The sequence below is a fragment of the Bacillus rossius genome (genome assembly GCF_032445375.1).
Source record: "Bacillus rossius redtenbacheri isolate Brsri chromosome 4 unlocalized genomic scaffold, Brsri_v3 Brsri_v3_scf4_2, whole genome shotgun sequence".
In the NCBI taxonomy this organism is placed as follows: domain Eukaryota; kingdom Metazoa; phylum Arthropoda; class Insecta; order Phasmatodea; family Bacillidae; genus Bacillus; species Bacillus rossius.
This window is the reverse complement of record NW_026962011.1, coordinates 41,622,377-41,634,792: the sequence shown is the minus strand read 5'-3', so window position 1 is coordinate 41,634,792 and position 12,416 is coordinate 41,622,377. Positions and strand designations below refer to the sequence as shown.

The 12,416-nt window shown below is 32.7% G+C and overlaps 1 protein-coding gene across 1 annotated transcript in view; it reads right to left on the bottom strand.

The window, feature by feature from the left end:
- Positions 1-5,871: 5,871 nt before the first annotated feature.
- The window catches only part of LOC134542064 (E3 ubiquitin-protein ligase TRIM9), a 423,241-nt gene continuing 416,696 nt past the window's right edge, over positions 5,872-12,416 (bottom strand). Inside the window, exon 9 of the mRNA XM_063385943.1 lies at positions 5,872-12,247. Within this exon, the coding sequence (XP_063242013.1) occupies positions 12,128-12,247 (120 nt within the window). The 3' untranslated portion in view covers positions 5,872-12,127. The remainder of the gene's footprint in view (positions 12,248-12,416) is intronic.

Genomic DNA, 12,416 nt, shown 5'->3' with positions numbered 1-12,416 from the left:
GTTGTTTCCGTATTGTACATTTTCTAAAGTTGAGGCTGTGTTTGTATCTACTACTGTTTGTTTTATCTTCAGTACTATTTTAACAATTAGCGAACCATTTTTGGTAGGTTATTTATAGTAATAATTTGCAAGTTAGTGTTAACACACACCCTCTTCCCCCTTTTCAAGTCTTTAAAATTAACAAAACTATATTGTTTTGTATCGTATCAGCAGGTAAATCTTACCACTTGAAAAGTAGAGTTTGAAGTTGAAATTCCTTTTTTAATATGTTTCTGACAGTTAGCATGCCTTGTGTTGTTTATGCATCATTGCTGACATTCTATTTCTAAGATTTATAGGCATGCATTTAGAGCCATAGTTAATTTGGGAAAGCATGAATACGTATTGTGTGTGAAAGACATTTCAGACTACCTTGTACGAGGCCAGCCAGCTTAATATAAGATCTTCTCGTTTTTGCACATGCAACATACTGGGAACAGATTAATTATTCCATCTCCACTTGATAATTTCCTAGTGTTACATTTTTATTGCCCAATATTATTTAGCTCTTTCAGTAAGTTTCGTAATCGTTAGTGGCCAGCAGTTGATTTTAAATGTTATGTTAAACTATAAACTTCAAAAGGCAAGCTAGAGGTGTAAATATTGGCAGACAGGATGTGTTTTAATTTTGTGGGCAACATATAGTTTGCGCCAAACATATTGGGGGGTGAACATTTTTCAGTGTGTACACATTCTGGAAATTCAAAGAAGTTGAAGTTGGTCAGAGAGTTTACTTTAAAACCTGGAAAAATCATTGAAATTCTTCTGCGATAGTAATTTGAGGGGGAAATTCAATGCTCGGGTATGCCATCTTTCAGACTTTGAACATACGTAATTTTTTTTTCCAGGTAGTGTTTTAGTGCATATCCATATACTGTAAAGTGGTGTATGCATTTTTAATTTTTAACTAGTACAGCTGTAGGGATGATCGTTGGTTGAGACTGGATTGTCTATTTCTTATAGAAAATTGCAGCATAGATAAATTATTTAAAAAAAAAAAAATTTTCAGGGAAATTTTGTAATTTTGGTCATGGAAAGTCAGGGAAATTTTTCTGCAGAATTGTGTTGCCACCCGGTTCATGTTCAGGCCAAACATTGCAGGAAACTATGGAGGTGCTTTATCAATTAATGGTTTAGTCACACTCTGTATACAGTCTTGCTGTTAAAGTTGTCAAGTATGATGATCCGTGCAGTTCAGATTATCTACGACAAACAAAGTAGTGGGATGTCTTGTTTAATACCTTTTTCCACAAATTGGAATGGCATGTCACAGTTGCGCTACCAGGGTCGTGCTGACGGGAGCCAACGGGAACACCAATCAGCAGTACAGACAGAAATGTTCCCTCCAGAACCCCACGTGTAATAAGATAGGCCACTTGCACTTAGCCGTGGAAGTTTCACAACCTTGTCCATCCACATGCAATTGAAATACTTTGTGTGGCATTTTATTAGGAAATCACAAAGTGTAGAGAAGCAATCAAAACAAGTTGCTTTCATTCTGCTTATTGTCATCAGCCGCGATGGCTGGGAGATGGGTGGAGAATGCAAGTTTTTTTTTTTTCCTGGAATACTTGGAACTTGTTGACCAACAGTTTCAGAAACAAAATAGGGGTTGGGGGGGATGGATATCAATTTGAATTTGAACTACATACCTTGCTTTTGAATTCATCACACAAATAATACCATATAAAGTAAAGGATGTCAGATCCAGAAAACCATGGAGGTTGAGTTGTGTGGATGTAATGCCAATATAACGTATGAGTTGATTCTTAGTTATGCTTAGTATTCTTTAAAAAAATTTCCCAAATTTTCAACCTTCTCTTTAACCACAAGCATGCATATGTAAAAATTCAGAGCTATATGTTTAGTGATTATGGCAATATACTTTAACCAAATAAAGCTAAAGTTATCCCTTTTTCTTAATGCAGATGTGAAATAAAAAATATAACAAACTGACATTTATATTGAATTTAAATTTTACCTGGCCAATATTAAGTGGATTCTATAATGTTGTAGTTTTTTTTTTAAATAATATACACCCGTTATAATTTAGGTGATATTTGGGAATGCATTAAATAATAGAATATAGTTTAAGATGATATATTTTAATGCAAACCATATTAATAATATAATAATATTTCACCCCTTTAGAAGAAGAATTTCAGCAAGTATTAAAAAAGAGTTGGTAGATTTTGCATGTTTATAAATCATATCACCTAACTTACATCCCGCTTGATTAGCTTCAGAGATATGAAACAAAAAGATTGCTTATTCACCTATTTTACAGTAGAGTATTGAAAAATGGTTAAGGTAAATACATAGGCTTACTATGAAATCATGTACATATTGTACATTATTCTTGTCCAGTTTCTTACTTCCAGATAAATTTGCATAAGAATAATAAAAAAAACACCTTATGTAACTAATTATTTTATTTAATCATGCTCAATTTCATCCAGTTTTATTTGTTATGGAGAACATTTTTTTTTTTTTTTTTTTTAAATAAAAACAAAATCTTCACCTTTTTCACTCTATTTAAGGTCAAATTTTGGAAAATTGACCAAAAACATTTGTACTCAATATACTTGTTGCTCATTCTTGGTTTCTTACCCTTGAATCTAGTAGATTCCGAAGTATCAATTTTTTCGTAAACCCAACGTACCCCTTTTGCATCACCGGTGGAATCTTGCAAAGTGGTAAAATCATGTGTGGTTTATTTTTACTATTAATACCTAATAATTAACATTATACTTATTAGTTTCTTCACCCTTTAAAAGGACGCATTTTGATAATTGAAATAAAATTCCAGTAGGTGTGTAACCTCTGTACCATAGTTATAAGAGATTCAGAACTGATCATTTTTATTTTTAATTCCATACACCTCTTTTACACGCCTTAAGAGGTTGAATTTCACAAAATGATAAAATTGTAATTGGTAAATTTTGTGTTTTTATTATTGGTGCCCAATGTTTTCTTATGCATGATTAGATTTGGTGGTATAAATAACTATTTTCAAATATATTTACCCCTTCAACCTTTACAGGGGTTGAATTTTGCAAAATTTTAAATTGTGGTTGGTAGTTTTCCTATGTTTATTATTGTTGCCCAATATATTTCCTTATGCTTGATTAATTATTTGAAAACCTTGCTTACCCCTATTTTATTTTTTAGGGTTTGAATTTGGTAAAAGATTAAAATTGTAGTTGATAGTTTTTGTATGGTTTTTATCAGTAACTAATATATTTTCTTATCGTTAAACCATATTTACCCCTTTTTCACCCTCTTAGGGATGGAATTCTGTATTTTTTTTTTTTTAAGTTAACCAAAACCTTAACAATTAAATAAATTTCATCAAAACCATCAAGTAATTTTTGATTATTATTAATGCTGGAACTGGACAAAATTAAAAACTGTGTGTTTATTTCTAAATAATGTAAATAGAAATTTCCATTTTTTTTTATAAGTTCATACAATATATAGATACACAGTACACAACATACTATATTCAGTTTTATTATTAGTATAGATAAGACCTTATGTTTTCTCGGGTTTTTCAGTGAATAACTATGTTTCTCCTTATGTTTTTTTTGTATGTTATGTAATTGATTTTTTGACCTCGGTGGATATACTTATAAATACCTACTTGAAAATTGGAACTGCCTCTACAATAACATTTATCCTTTATATGGACCAGGCAGTGTAATTGTAAGGCTATATACCAAATTGTTTCAAAGAAAGTAAGAAAGATAATACACTTTTAAAAAATTCATATTACAATTTAAATTTTTTTATGCTGTTTCAAATGTAATGTGATAAATATGTAAATATTCATAACCTTTGTAGTTCCAGAGCAAAAAATTACCATCAATAATTAATCATTTCAATAAATATTTTATTTGATAAATTATGGGTACATAATGGAAAATCTTAAACCAATACAACTAGAAAAATGTGATTTTCTAAATTATTTATTAATCCAATATACAAATTTACACGGGATACAAACTTGTGCTTCAATAATGAATTCGCAAAACAGTCAACATAATGTACTGGTAATGGTGTTACTAGATGCAGAGACGATGGTATAGCTGGCAAAATTACACAGTGACAGTACATTTAATGATTTCATACAAACTATTTTTGTAAATCAGGTAATAAGACTATATGGTACAAATATTAGTATTAATGCCACCATTTTTAAAAACATATACTGTCTCAATGGCACAGCTTACAGAGTATACATCATTTCCTGTTCTGTATAAATGTCATAAATTTAACTAAATAACAACTGTACAAAATATGTGGTGTTCTTGAATACAACTAATGTAATTTACTACAATATAAATTTCTATGACTTGAGAATTTTATGCCTCTTTGTGAATCATTTTGAATACATAATTAATTTTATCTATTAAAATTTAAATTTCTTACTACCATAAATAAGTATATGAAAACATAATTTAGACATGTATTTTTAACTGTCAAATGAGATCAAAATGGAAAAAAAATTATAATACTGGCATACACAGGTTTATTTTTTCAAAAAATAATTATGTTGATCAGATTTAATTATCTCACTATAATTTTTAGCTTGGCAGTTAATATGAACACACATTACATTTATATAAATTCATAACTTCTTAATAAATTCACAAATATTTAACTGGATGCATACAAAAAATTATTAAATATGTATTGTTATCAATACATTTCAGTTGTTTAACATTCATTATATTTAGGAATACATTCAGTCTTGTTTTGTATTTGGTTTAAATAGCTTCCAAATGTTAGGAATTCACAACACTTAAAAAAAAAAAAAAAAAAAAAAAACATTAATCATGGTTTGCGTAGAGCACAAATTTAGATGCCACAAACAGAACTGTGAAGCATTCGATGACCACATCTAGTTTTTTCAACTGGCTGATTTGCGCAACAATCGTTGGGGGAATGTGTGTGGAGGTTGCGCAGTGTGAAACAGCAAGTTGTGCAGTGCTACCAGCGGAAGGCGAGTGAACACACCGGAGACCAAGACCAATAGTCCACCTGGCTGCATCGTCATGTCAGTCCAACACATGGCAGACTATCTTCCCAGTATCAGCAGTGTGTTTCTTTAAATTTATGGTCCATCCTTTTCTCTTAGCAAAACATTTTATAGCATATAAATTTATGGTAAGAATTAACCTAAAATGCTTCAAATTTTCAAATAAAAAAATATTTTCAAATGATGTATAAAATTTTATTTAATTTATTAAGTAGGCATTATTGTTGTGACACTTGCACCTTTGTTTGTAGCGTATTTTTTGTCTGGTATTGGTCTGTAACGTATCTGAAGCAAGCGCCCGAGCCGAGCTCTGCCGATTTGGACGACGTAGCAATTGGTGGTCTCTGGGTCACGAATATTGGGGAAGTAAGTGCACAAAATAAAAACTCTCTTGAAATCAAACAATTTTGAGACCTCCAGTTCTGTGGCTAGACCTGTATTTCAACTTGCTTCTTGCCTTCCGGATCCTCTACATGAAGCCTCTCAGCTTGAGGATTCATTAAACTGCACAGCCCATTAATTAGGTAAGTTGCTCAAATTTTTGTTTGGCAGTATAGTTCTCATTTTCTTTTTATTAAAAAATGCAGGAAGCTTACTCTTGTAGCTGAGGTTTGGATTGAACTACATATAAGTGTCTTGAACAAACACTGGAGACATTTACTGTTGAGTTGCATGAAAACACTGAGATAACATCATAGAGCATTTTAAATACAAGTGTTAAATACAAGGTAAGCTCTTACTTCGCTAATGTACAAGTGTACCTATGTAATTAGAAGCTGTAGTGTTTTACATTTATTTTAATTTTTTTTTTCTGTTCAATTATCTCTTGCACCTGATTTTTATCTCATGCCACCATTTGGATTTTTAAGTTTTATTTTATTCATCCAGAGTGTCTGCATGACAGGGCAAATACAATTCTCAAATTTTTTTTTTATCTGATATTTATAAATAGGCTCCAGATGCCTGTTTCATAAAACAGGGCCAAAATTGTAGAACACAGAGGAGTCCCACTAATCCGAATCCCACTAATTTACATATATGGCTAATCAAATGAGTCCAGGGTAAAAAAAAACATGTACTCAGTACTCGCCATGATGTGCAACATCTACCTCGATAATGAGCAAATTCATGTGTTTTCATGTTGCAAATACACTTATAGTACGAAATGCAGACTTGGGATCAAACATAGATTTCTTTAAAATAATGCTGAGCATAATAAATATACGCAAAATGTGTTTTCAACTACGTGTCTGGACGCAAATCACACGTACTTTCCGCACCCGCTGCTACAATTCGCTCCTGGAATCATTAAAGTGGCTACAGCGACTATTGAACCATTCAATTAGCAGACTGAAGTTATCAAACCATTATGTCACTGCTCTGATAAAAGCAAAAAAGGACCTGAAAAAATACTAAACCCATGCTTTGAACCTGATTTTTAACAAGAAATTTTCCAAAATGCTGCCCATCTTGTTAAAATTCATTAAACATTTAATACTGTAACCTTTGGTTTGTGCCATCCACTATAGGTTTACTTCCTGTTAACATATTTCTGTCGTATTCATAAAATTACTCCAACCAAATGCTGTATACTGAGATCTAAGATTTTTCACATCAAAAAATTAAGTTTTGAATAAAATAAAATATTTTTGATGTCTTGACATAATTATCTACATGTTTAGTGATTATGTGCTTGTAGAAATGTTATGGACTGTGTTACATGATGACTAAAGGCTTATACAGATATATTTTACCACATGATGGATATGGCAATTAAATCAATTGATCTGTAAACATGGTAATTCGAATTGGTTCCAATTAGTTTGGATTAGTGGGACACTACTGTATGTCGTGACAAGTTAATCATGTTTCTTGAACAATAAAAGTCCCCATACATGAATGGCAAAATATTATAATTGTGTGACTTTAAATATCCTTTTCATGACTGTGACAACTTTATGTCAGAATCTTTAAAGCTAGCGTGTGTAATAATCACTCTCAACAGAGATTTAAAAAAAAGTTTACAAGCTAGGCCTTATGCCATTTCGAGCCATAACATGTAATAGCGAAGCTGTACTGCAAGGTGCAAATAACAGCATTTATCTGCTTCTACAGACTGATAATCCTGGTGTATGTTACCTTTGGTTAATCACCCAACTTTCTTTCTCATAAACTATTATTACTAATGCTCAGAATTTTTTTTAATGCCACATGCTACAAGCCATTGCATTGCACAAATTTAGTTTAGCATGTGCAAGATTCAACATTCAATCAAAGAATGATTAGCTATTTTCAGTTTTATTAGTATTATTTCAGTTTTATAGCTATTCACCCTGTAATCTTGTCCCAACTGAAGGTGTCATTGTTACTCACTGGAAAACCATTTTCTGTGATGCATGTTTGACTGATACAAAAAAAACTTAATTCTATAGTCTCATTTTCAAAAATATTTGAAAACACTAAAAACACTAAAAACCTAACATAGCAGGGGAAGCAAAGCTTTACGTTTCTCAACCGTCGATACAATTCTCGTATTATACTTAGGAAAATACAGTATACATTAAAAAATTCGAAGAAAAATTTTAAAGCTACCAATTTTTCTAAATAATGGTTAATTTTATTCAGTCATCTTATTGGTGGACGGGAAAGAAAAGCTAATTAATTTTACATAGGAATTTTTTTAAGAAGCTTTGAGAAGAAAATGGGAAAATATCAGAACTTGTGTACCAATAGGAATTGGACATTCTCAACATGTGTCAATTCCTGAGTAGTAAGGAATTGCAGGTTTTGTAACCAGGGGCGTAGCCAGGGGGTTTTTTTTGGGGTTAAACCACCCCCCCCCCCCCCAGCACCAAATCTTTAATTAATTTCTTATTCATCACTCAAACAAATTTCATATTAAAATTAATACAATTATTACCATTACAATATTTAAATTTCAGTACCGAAAACTGCTAAAATAGCACTATTTTACACCTTAAAATCCAAATTTTCCCGGCGTGGACCCCTGGACCCCCCCCCCCCCCCCCGCTTTAATACGGGGGGGTGGGCATGCTTCTTAACACCCCCCATACACAAATCCTGGCTACGCCACTGGTTGTAACAGATCACCTTGCACCGTACAAAATAACATACTGCCTTCACTGAGATCTCGCACATATTTCATAACTTTGGTGGAAAAGTGGGGTGGGGTGTATATGCCCTTCTATCCATCTCTTGCATTCAACTACTGACTTTTATAGCACTGAACACGTACTGTTCACAAAAGATTTGTCATTCATACTGTTCAGAATTATATTTGCAGTTTTGTATTACTGTTTATTTTGTGCTTTTTTTTTTTTTAAATTTGATTATTTTAGTGCATGGAATAAGAGTGTTGAAAATATATAAGCTTAGCAAAGGTTTTTTTTACACTCAGACATAATATTTACTGCATTTTGACTAATTATATTTTATTTCAATGAAGAGTTAACGCAGTATAATTATTTTATTTTCAAACACACTGCCGTCTCGCAACTTTTTCTGCTGCACAAGCATAATACCGATTTGAGCAAACCTGACTAATTATTTGCAATCCTTTCACTACTGCAAATGTTAATGAACAAATAACAGAATAATCACACCTAGACAAAATGACTGTAAACAATCAGATAAACCTACAAATACAAACATGCACAGCAATTGCATGTCAAAAAATACAATAGCAATAATCTTCAGCAACATCATAAAAGGCCTAACTCACGGATGTGCTTGCTAGCATTCTAGGACATGGAGAGAATAAAAGCTTAATTTTGTTCCACCTCTTTCAACTCAGTCATAAAATCACTTCTTAATCCACAATAAAAAATTCTTTTTTTGCTTTTAATATACCAGACGAGTGCTGTGTGTGCAATTCAAATGATAACTCACAATTATCCATGATGACAACATGGAACAAAGCAACTAAGTTTCTAATTAACAACGACGAAGTGTCTCTTAAGAGGCAGGATTGAGATAAGTTCATATTTTTTTATGATGCTGCAGTCTCTCAAATCGTATTTAAAAAAAAAAAGATTTTAATTTTAGTTTCAAAAGTAATTTATTAATTAATTTTTTAGGAAAATATGCTTTTTTGCAATAACCTCCACGTGATTGCTGAACTTAACAACTGAATCGCATAGTTAATTGCGTGTGACCGACTTTTCAGTTTGCAGAGTGATGAAAATTGCTAACCTGTGTTGCTTTCATCTTGCGCTGATAACATACACCAAGGATTTGTTTCAGCTTGATGTATTATGTTGATCCAAATAAACTTTTAAAAGCTTTCATAAAAGCACAATTTGAGGGAAGATTCGTAACATTATGTATACAGAAAAAAAAAACCTTTGCACAATAGCAACAATTTAAAAACTTACCAAAGACCACTAATGAGGTAAAACAAACACTGTAGTCTTACACATAACCACATTTCTACCACTAAGATAAGGACCTACATGTTAACTTTAATGACAATCATATCGCAGTAACCATTGCATACAGTCATGAAACATTAAGAAAAACAACAAATAATTAATATGTACTTGAAAACATTTGATATACGAGCAGACTATGTATCCAATAACATTAAACATGTCTTTTAAATTGAGGTAAAAGAAATGGACAAAACACCCTCCTGAAACAATTTTCTCAGAATACAATGCAGAAAAACATGAACATGTGAAAGTTAAAACATTACCTATGATGGTGATAAACTCACAGTTAAGATTGAGTGCAAGTAAAAACAAACAAGAAAAGATATTTAAAGGTCAACATCTGAGTATTATAAGTTATTAAACATATTGCACTTATGTATTTCCAAACATGCATCCTGATTGGTGATTGTGTGTAAACAATGAACATAACACTGCAAATACATTCACCTACATACCATATGATTCAAATATAACAAAGTGGGTAAAAAATGACTGGGTGTTTTCTATTCAGTCGTCATATCAGTCTGTTAGAAAAAAAAAAAAAAAACCCTTCGTTTTCTACAACTAAGCTATATTTACAAAATTAGAATATTCTTCTGAACTATACTCCACTGCTGGAGAAATCAGTTATCATCATGTACAAAAACAAGAAACACACCCTACTTATTCAACAAATCATTAAGTACAATACTAACATATTTAACACACAGTTCTTTACAAAATATTTACAGTGGGCCATGAAAGTAAGACCAAACCCACTATGGATGGATCATGGAGTGACGACTGAGGTGATAATGATTAAGGAGAAGAGCAAGTATTTAAACAAAGATAGCTAGTGGCCTAAGGAGGTGTGTACACAGGTCGTAAGTAATGTGTTCAGTAACTCTCACTAACGTTAACGAAAATAACGATTGTCACCAACTGAAACAACTAGACTCAACAACTCAAAACATATTGCATAGCAGTGAATAAATAGCTGCTGTCCCCACGAGTCAAATTCCCGAGGATATTTCCAGTGCGTCTGCACACAGTGTGCTGTTGGAGCTTAGTAATAGCCAAAACCAATCATCACAAAGTAAAAGCCAAGGAGGGGCCCTAATTGGTTTTAATAAACTTAATCAGGGCATCTACAGGTCACGAAAATCACGAAAAAGTACCAAAATAAACAGTAATGGGGTGGAAAGCCTCACTGAATTTTGAAGTTAAGAGAATTCCTAGATTGTCTGTAATATGAAGTCATACCAGCAATGTAAATTTGATAAACCTGCAAAGTTGTATTACTTCTCACACACGTGAGTAAATACTGTTCTTGGTAGATGTTTTAAAGTTTCCTTTATGTACATTTCCTTAAAAATGACATAAATTAGATATAAATACTAACATTTAGGCATATGTTCATTTAAGCAGGCGATCTCAAGTTATTAAATAAACCCGAAAAATGGAATTCACCAGAAGCAACTATGTCTTGAAAGTGCTGCTTCCTTTTTACAGTGGTTAATAGCTACTATGTCTATTAATTTTGATCTTACTATTCATTACACTCTTAGTTTACTACCTGGAGCACAATTTATTTTTCTGTAGTCACTTTCTTCTCTGAAAATTACACAAACATGTGTCAAAGGCAGCATACATAAAATTAAATTTAGTAAAATTTATATTTGTTGTGATAACCTTGATAATGTTTCAGTTATTATATTCACACTACTTTCTACTTATTATCTACAATTTCCTGGTAACTGAGGTGTCCTTTGATATGGAATGTTTAAACTGTTTAGAATACTAAGTGATTTCTAAAAGTATAAGGTTTTCCTGCCACTAACAAAAATTGTACTTGGTATTTTATGATTACATTATGTACTTTCATGGAGTGTATTTAGTTTTATTTTTAAACCACCCTGAAACTGTAAAACTTTTTTTTTACACTAGTCAAATATCAAGTGCAATTTTCTTTTAATACCATATCCAGCATAGCTCCAATTATTTTTTATAATCTTCCATCATAATATTTTTATTAAATTTCAATAATTTCATAGAAATAAACAATCAGTATCTTAAAACTATCAGAACAATTTTATACTTCTTCTGGGCAGATTTCAGTAAACCGTAATTTCATTTTGCTTCAAGAAAACATTATTACTACTACTGCTGAATATATTTTTTTTTCACGAACACAAATTTCTTGTATATAAAAAAAAAGAAGTGTGTCAGTTTTTTTTTGTTTGCTATTTAATCAAAAGGAAGAGTAGGCTACCGGTAAGTTATATAAACACTAATGGCTCTACTCGCTCAAGTAACATTGGCCAATATGTGACATGCGACAAGTACGGTCAGTTCAGAAGGGACAGTATGTATGTACACAATTTACACTTATGGCAGATAACAACACCACTTGAACATGTTTTACTGAAAGGAGCACAATCAACTCTCCCACGGATGGCTCGGGCAGAATCATCGGCACAGTCCAAGGCCAGTCGCTGTTCCCACAGACTTGGAAGATGCATGCAGTGTTGTTGGAGGGGGTTGCAAGGACGAGGGGGGGAATGAGTGGAACCCGGGGCGTGTGATATGTACCGGTTCACTGATGGCGCGCCCGAACTCAGCTCTCGTCGCTGTCCGACGGAGGGTCTATGGCGGTGTGGAGCGTCACAGAGACTCCCCTGTTCACGCTGACCGCGGGGTAGAACACCCCGTACAGGTCCTGAAACGCTATTGGACCCTGCAACAACAGGTCATCACCACCATCAAATGTGCTGTTCATCCATTCCAGGGGCGTAGCCAGGGGGGGGGGGGGGGGGTTTAGGGGTTCAAACCCCCTCCCCCCCCCCCCCCCTAGCACCAAATCTTTAATTAATTTCTTATTCATCACTCAAACAAATTTCATATTA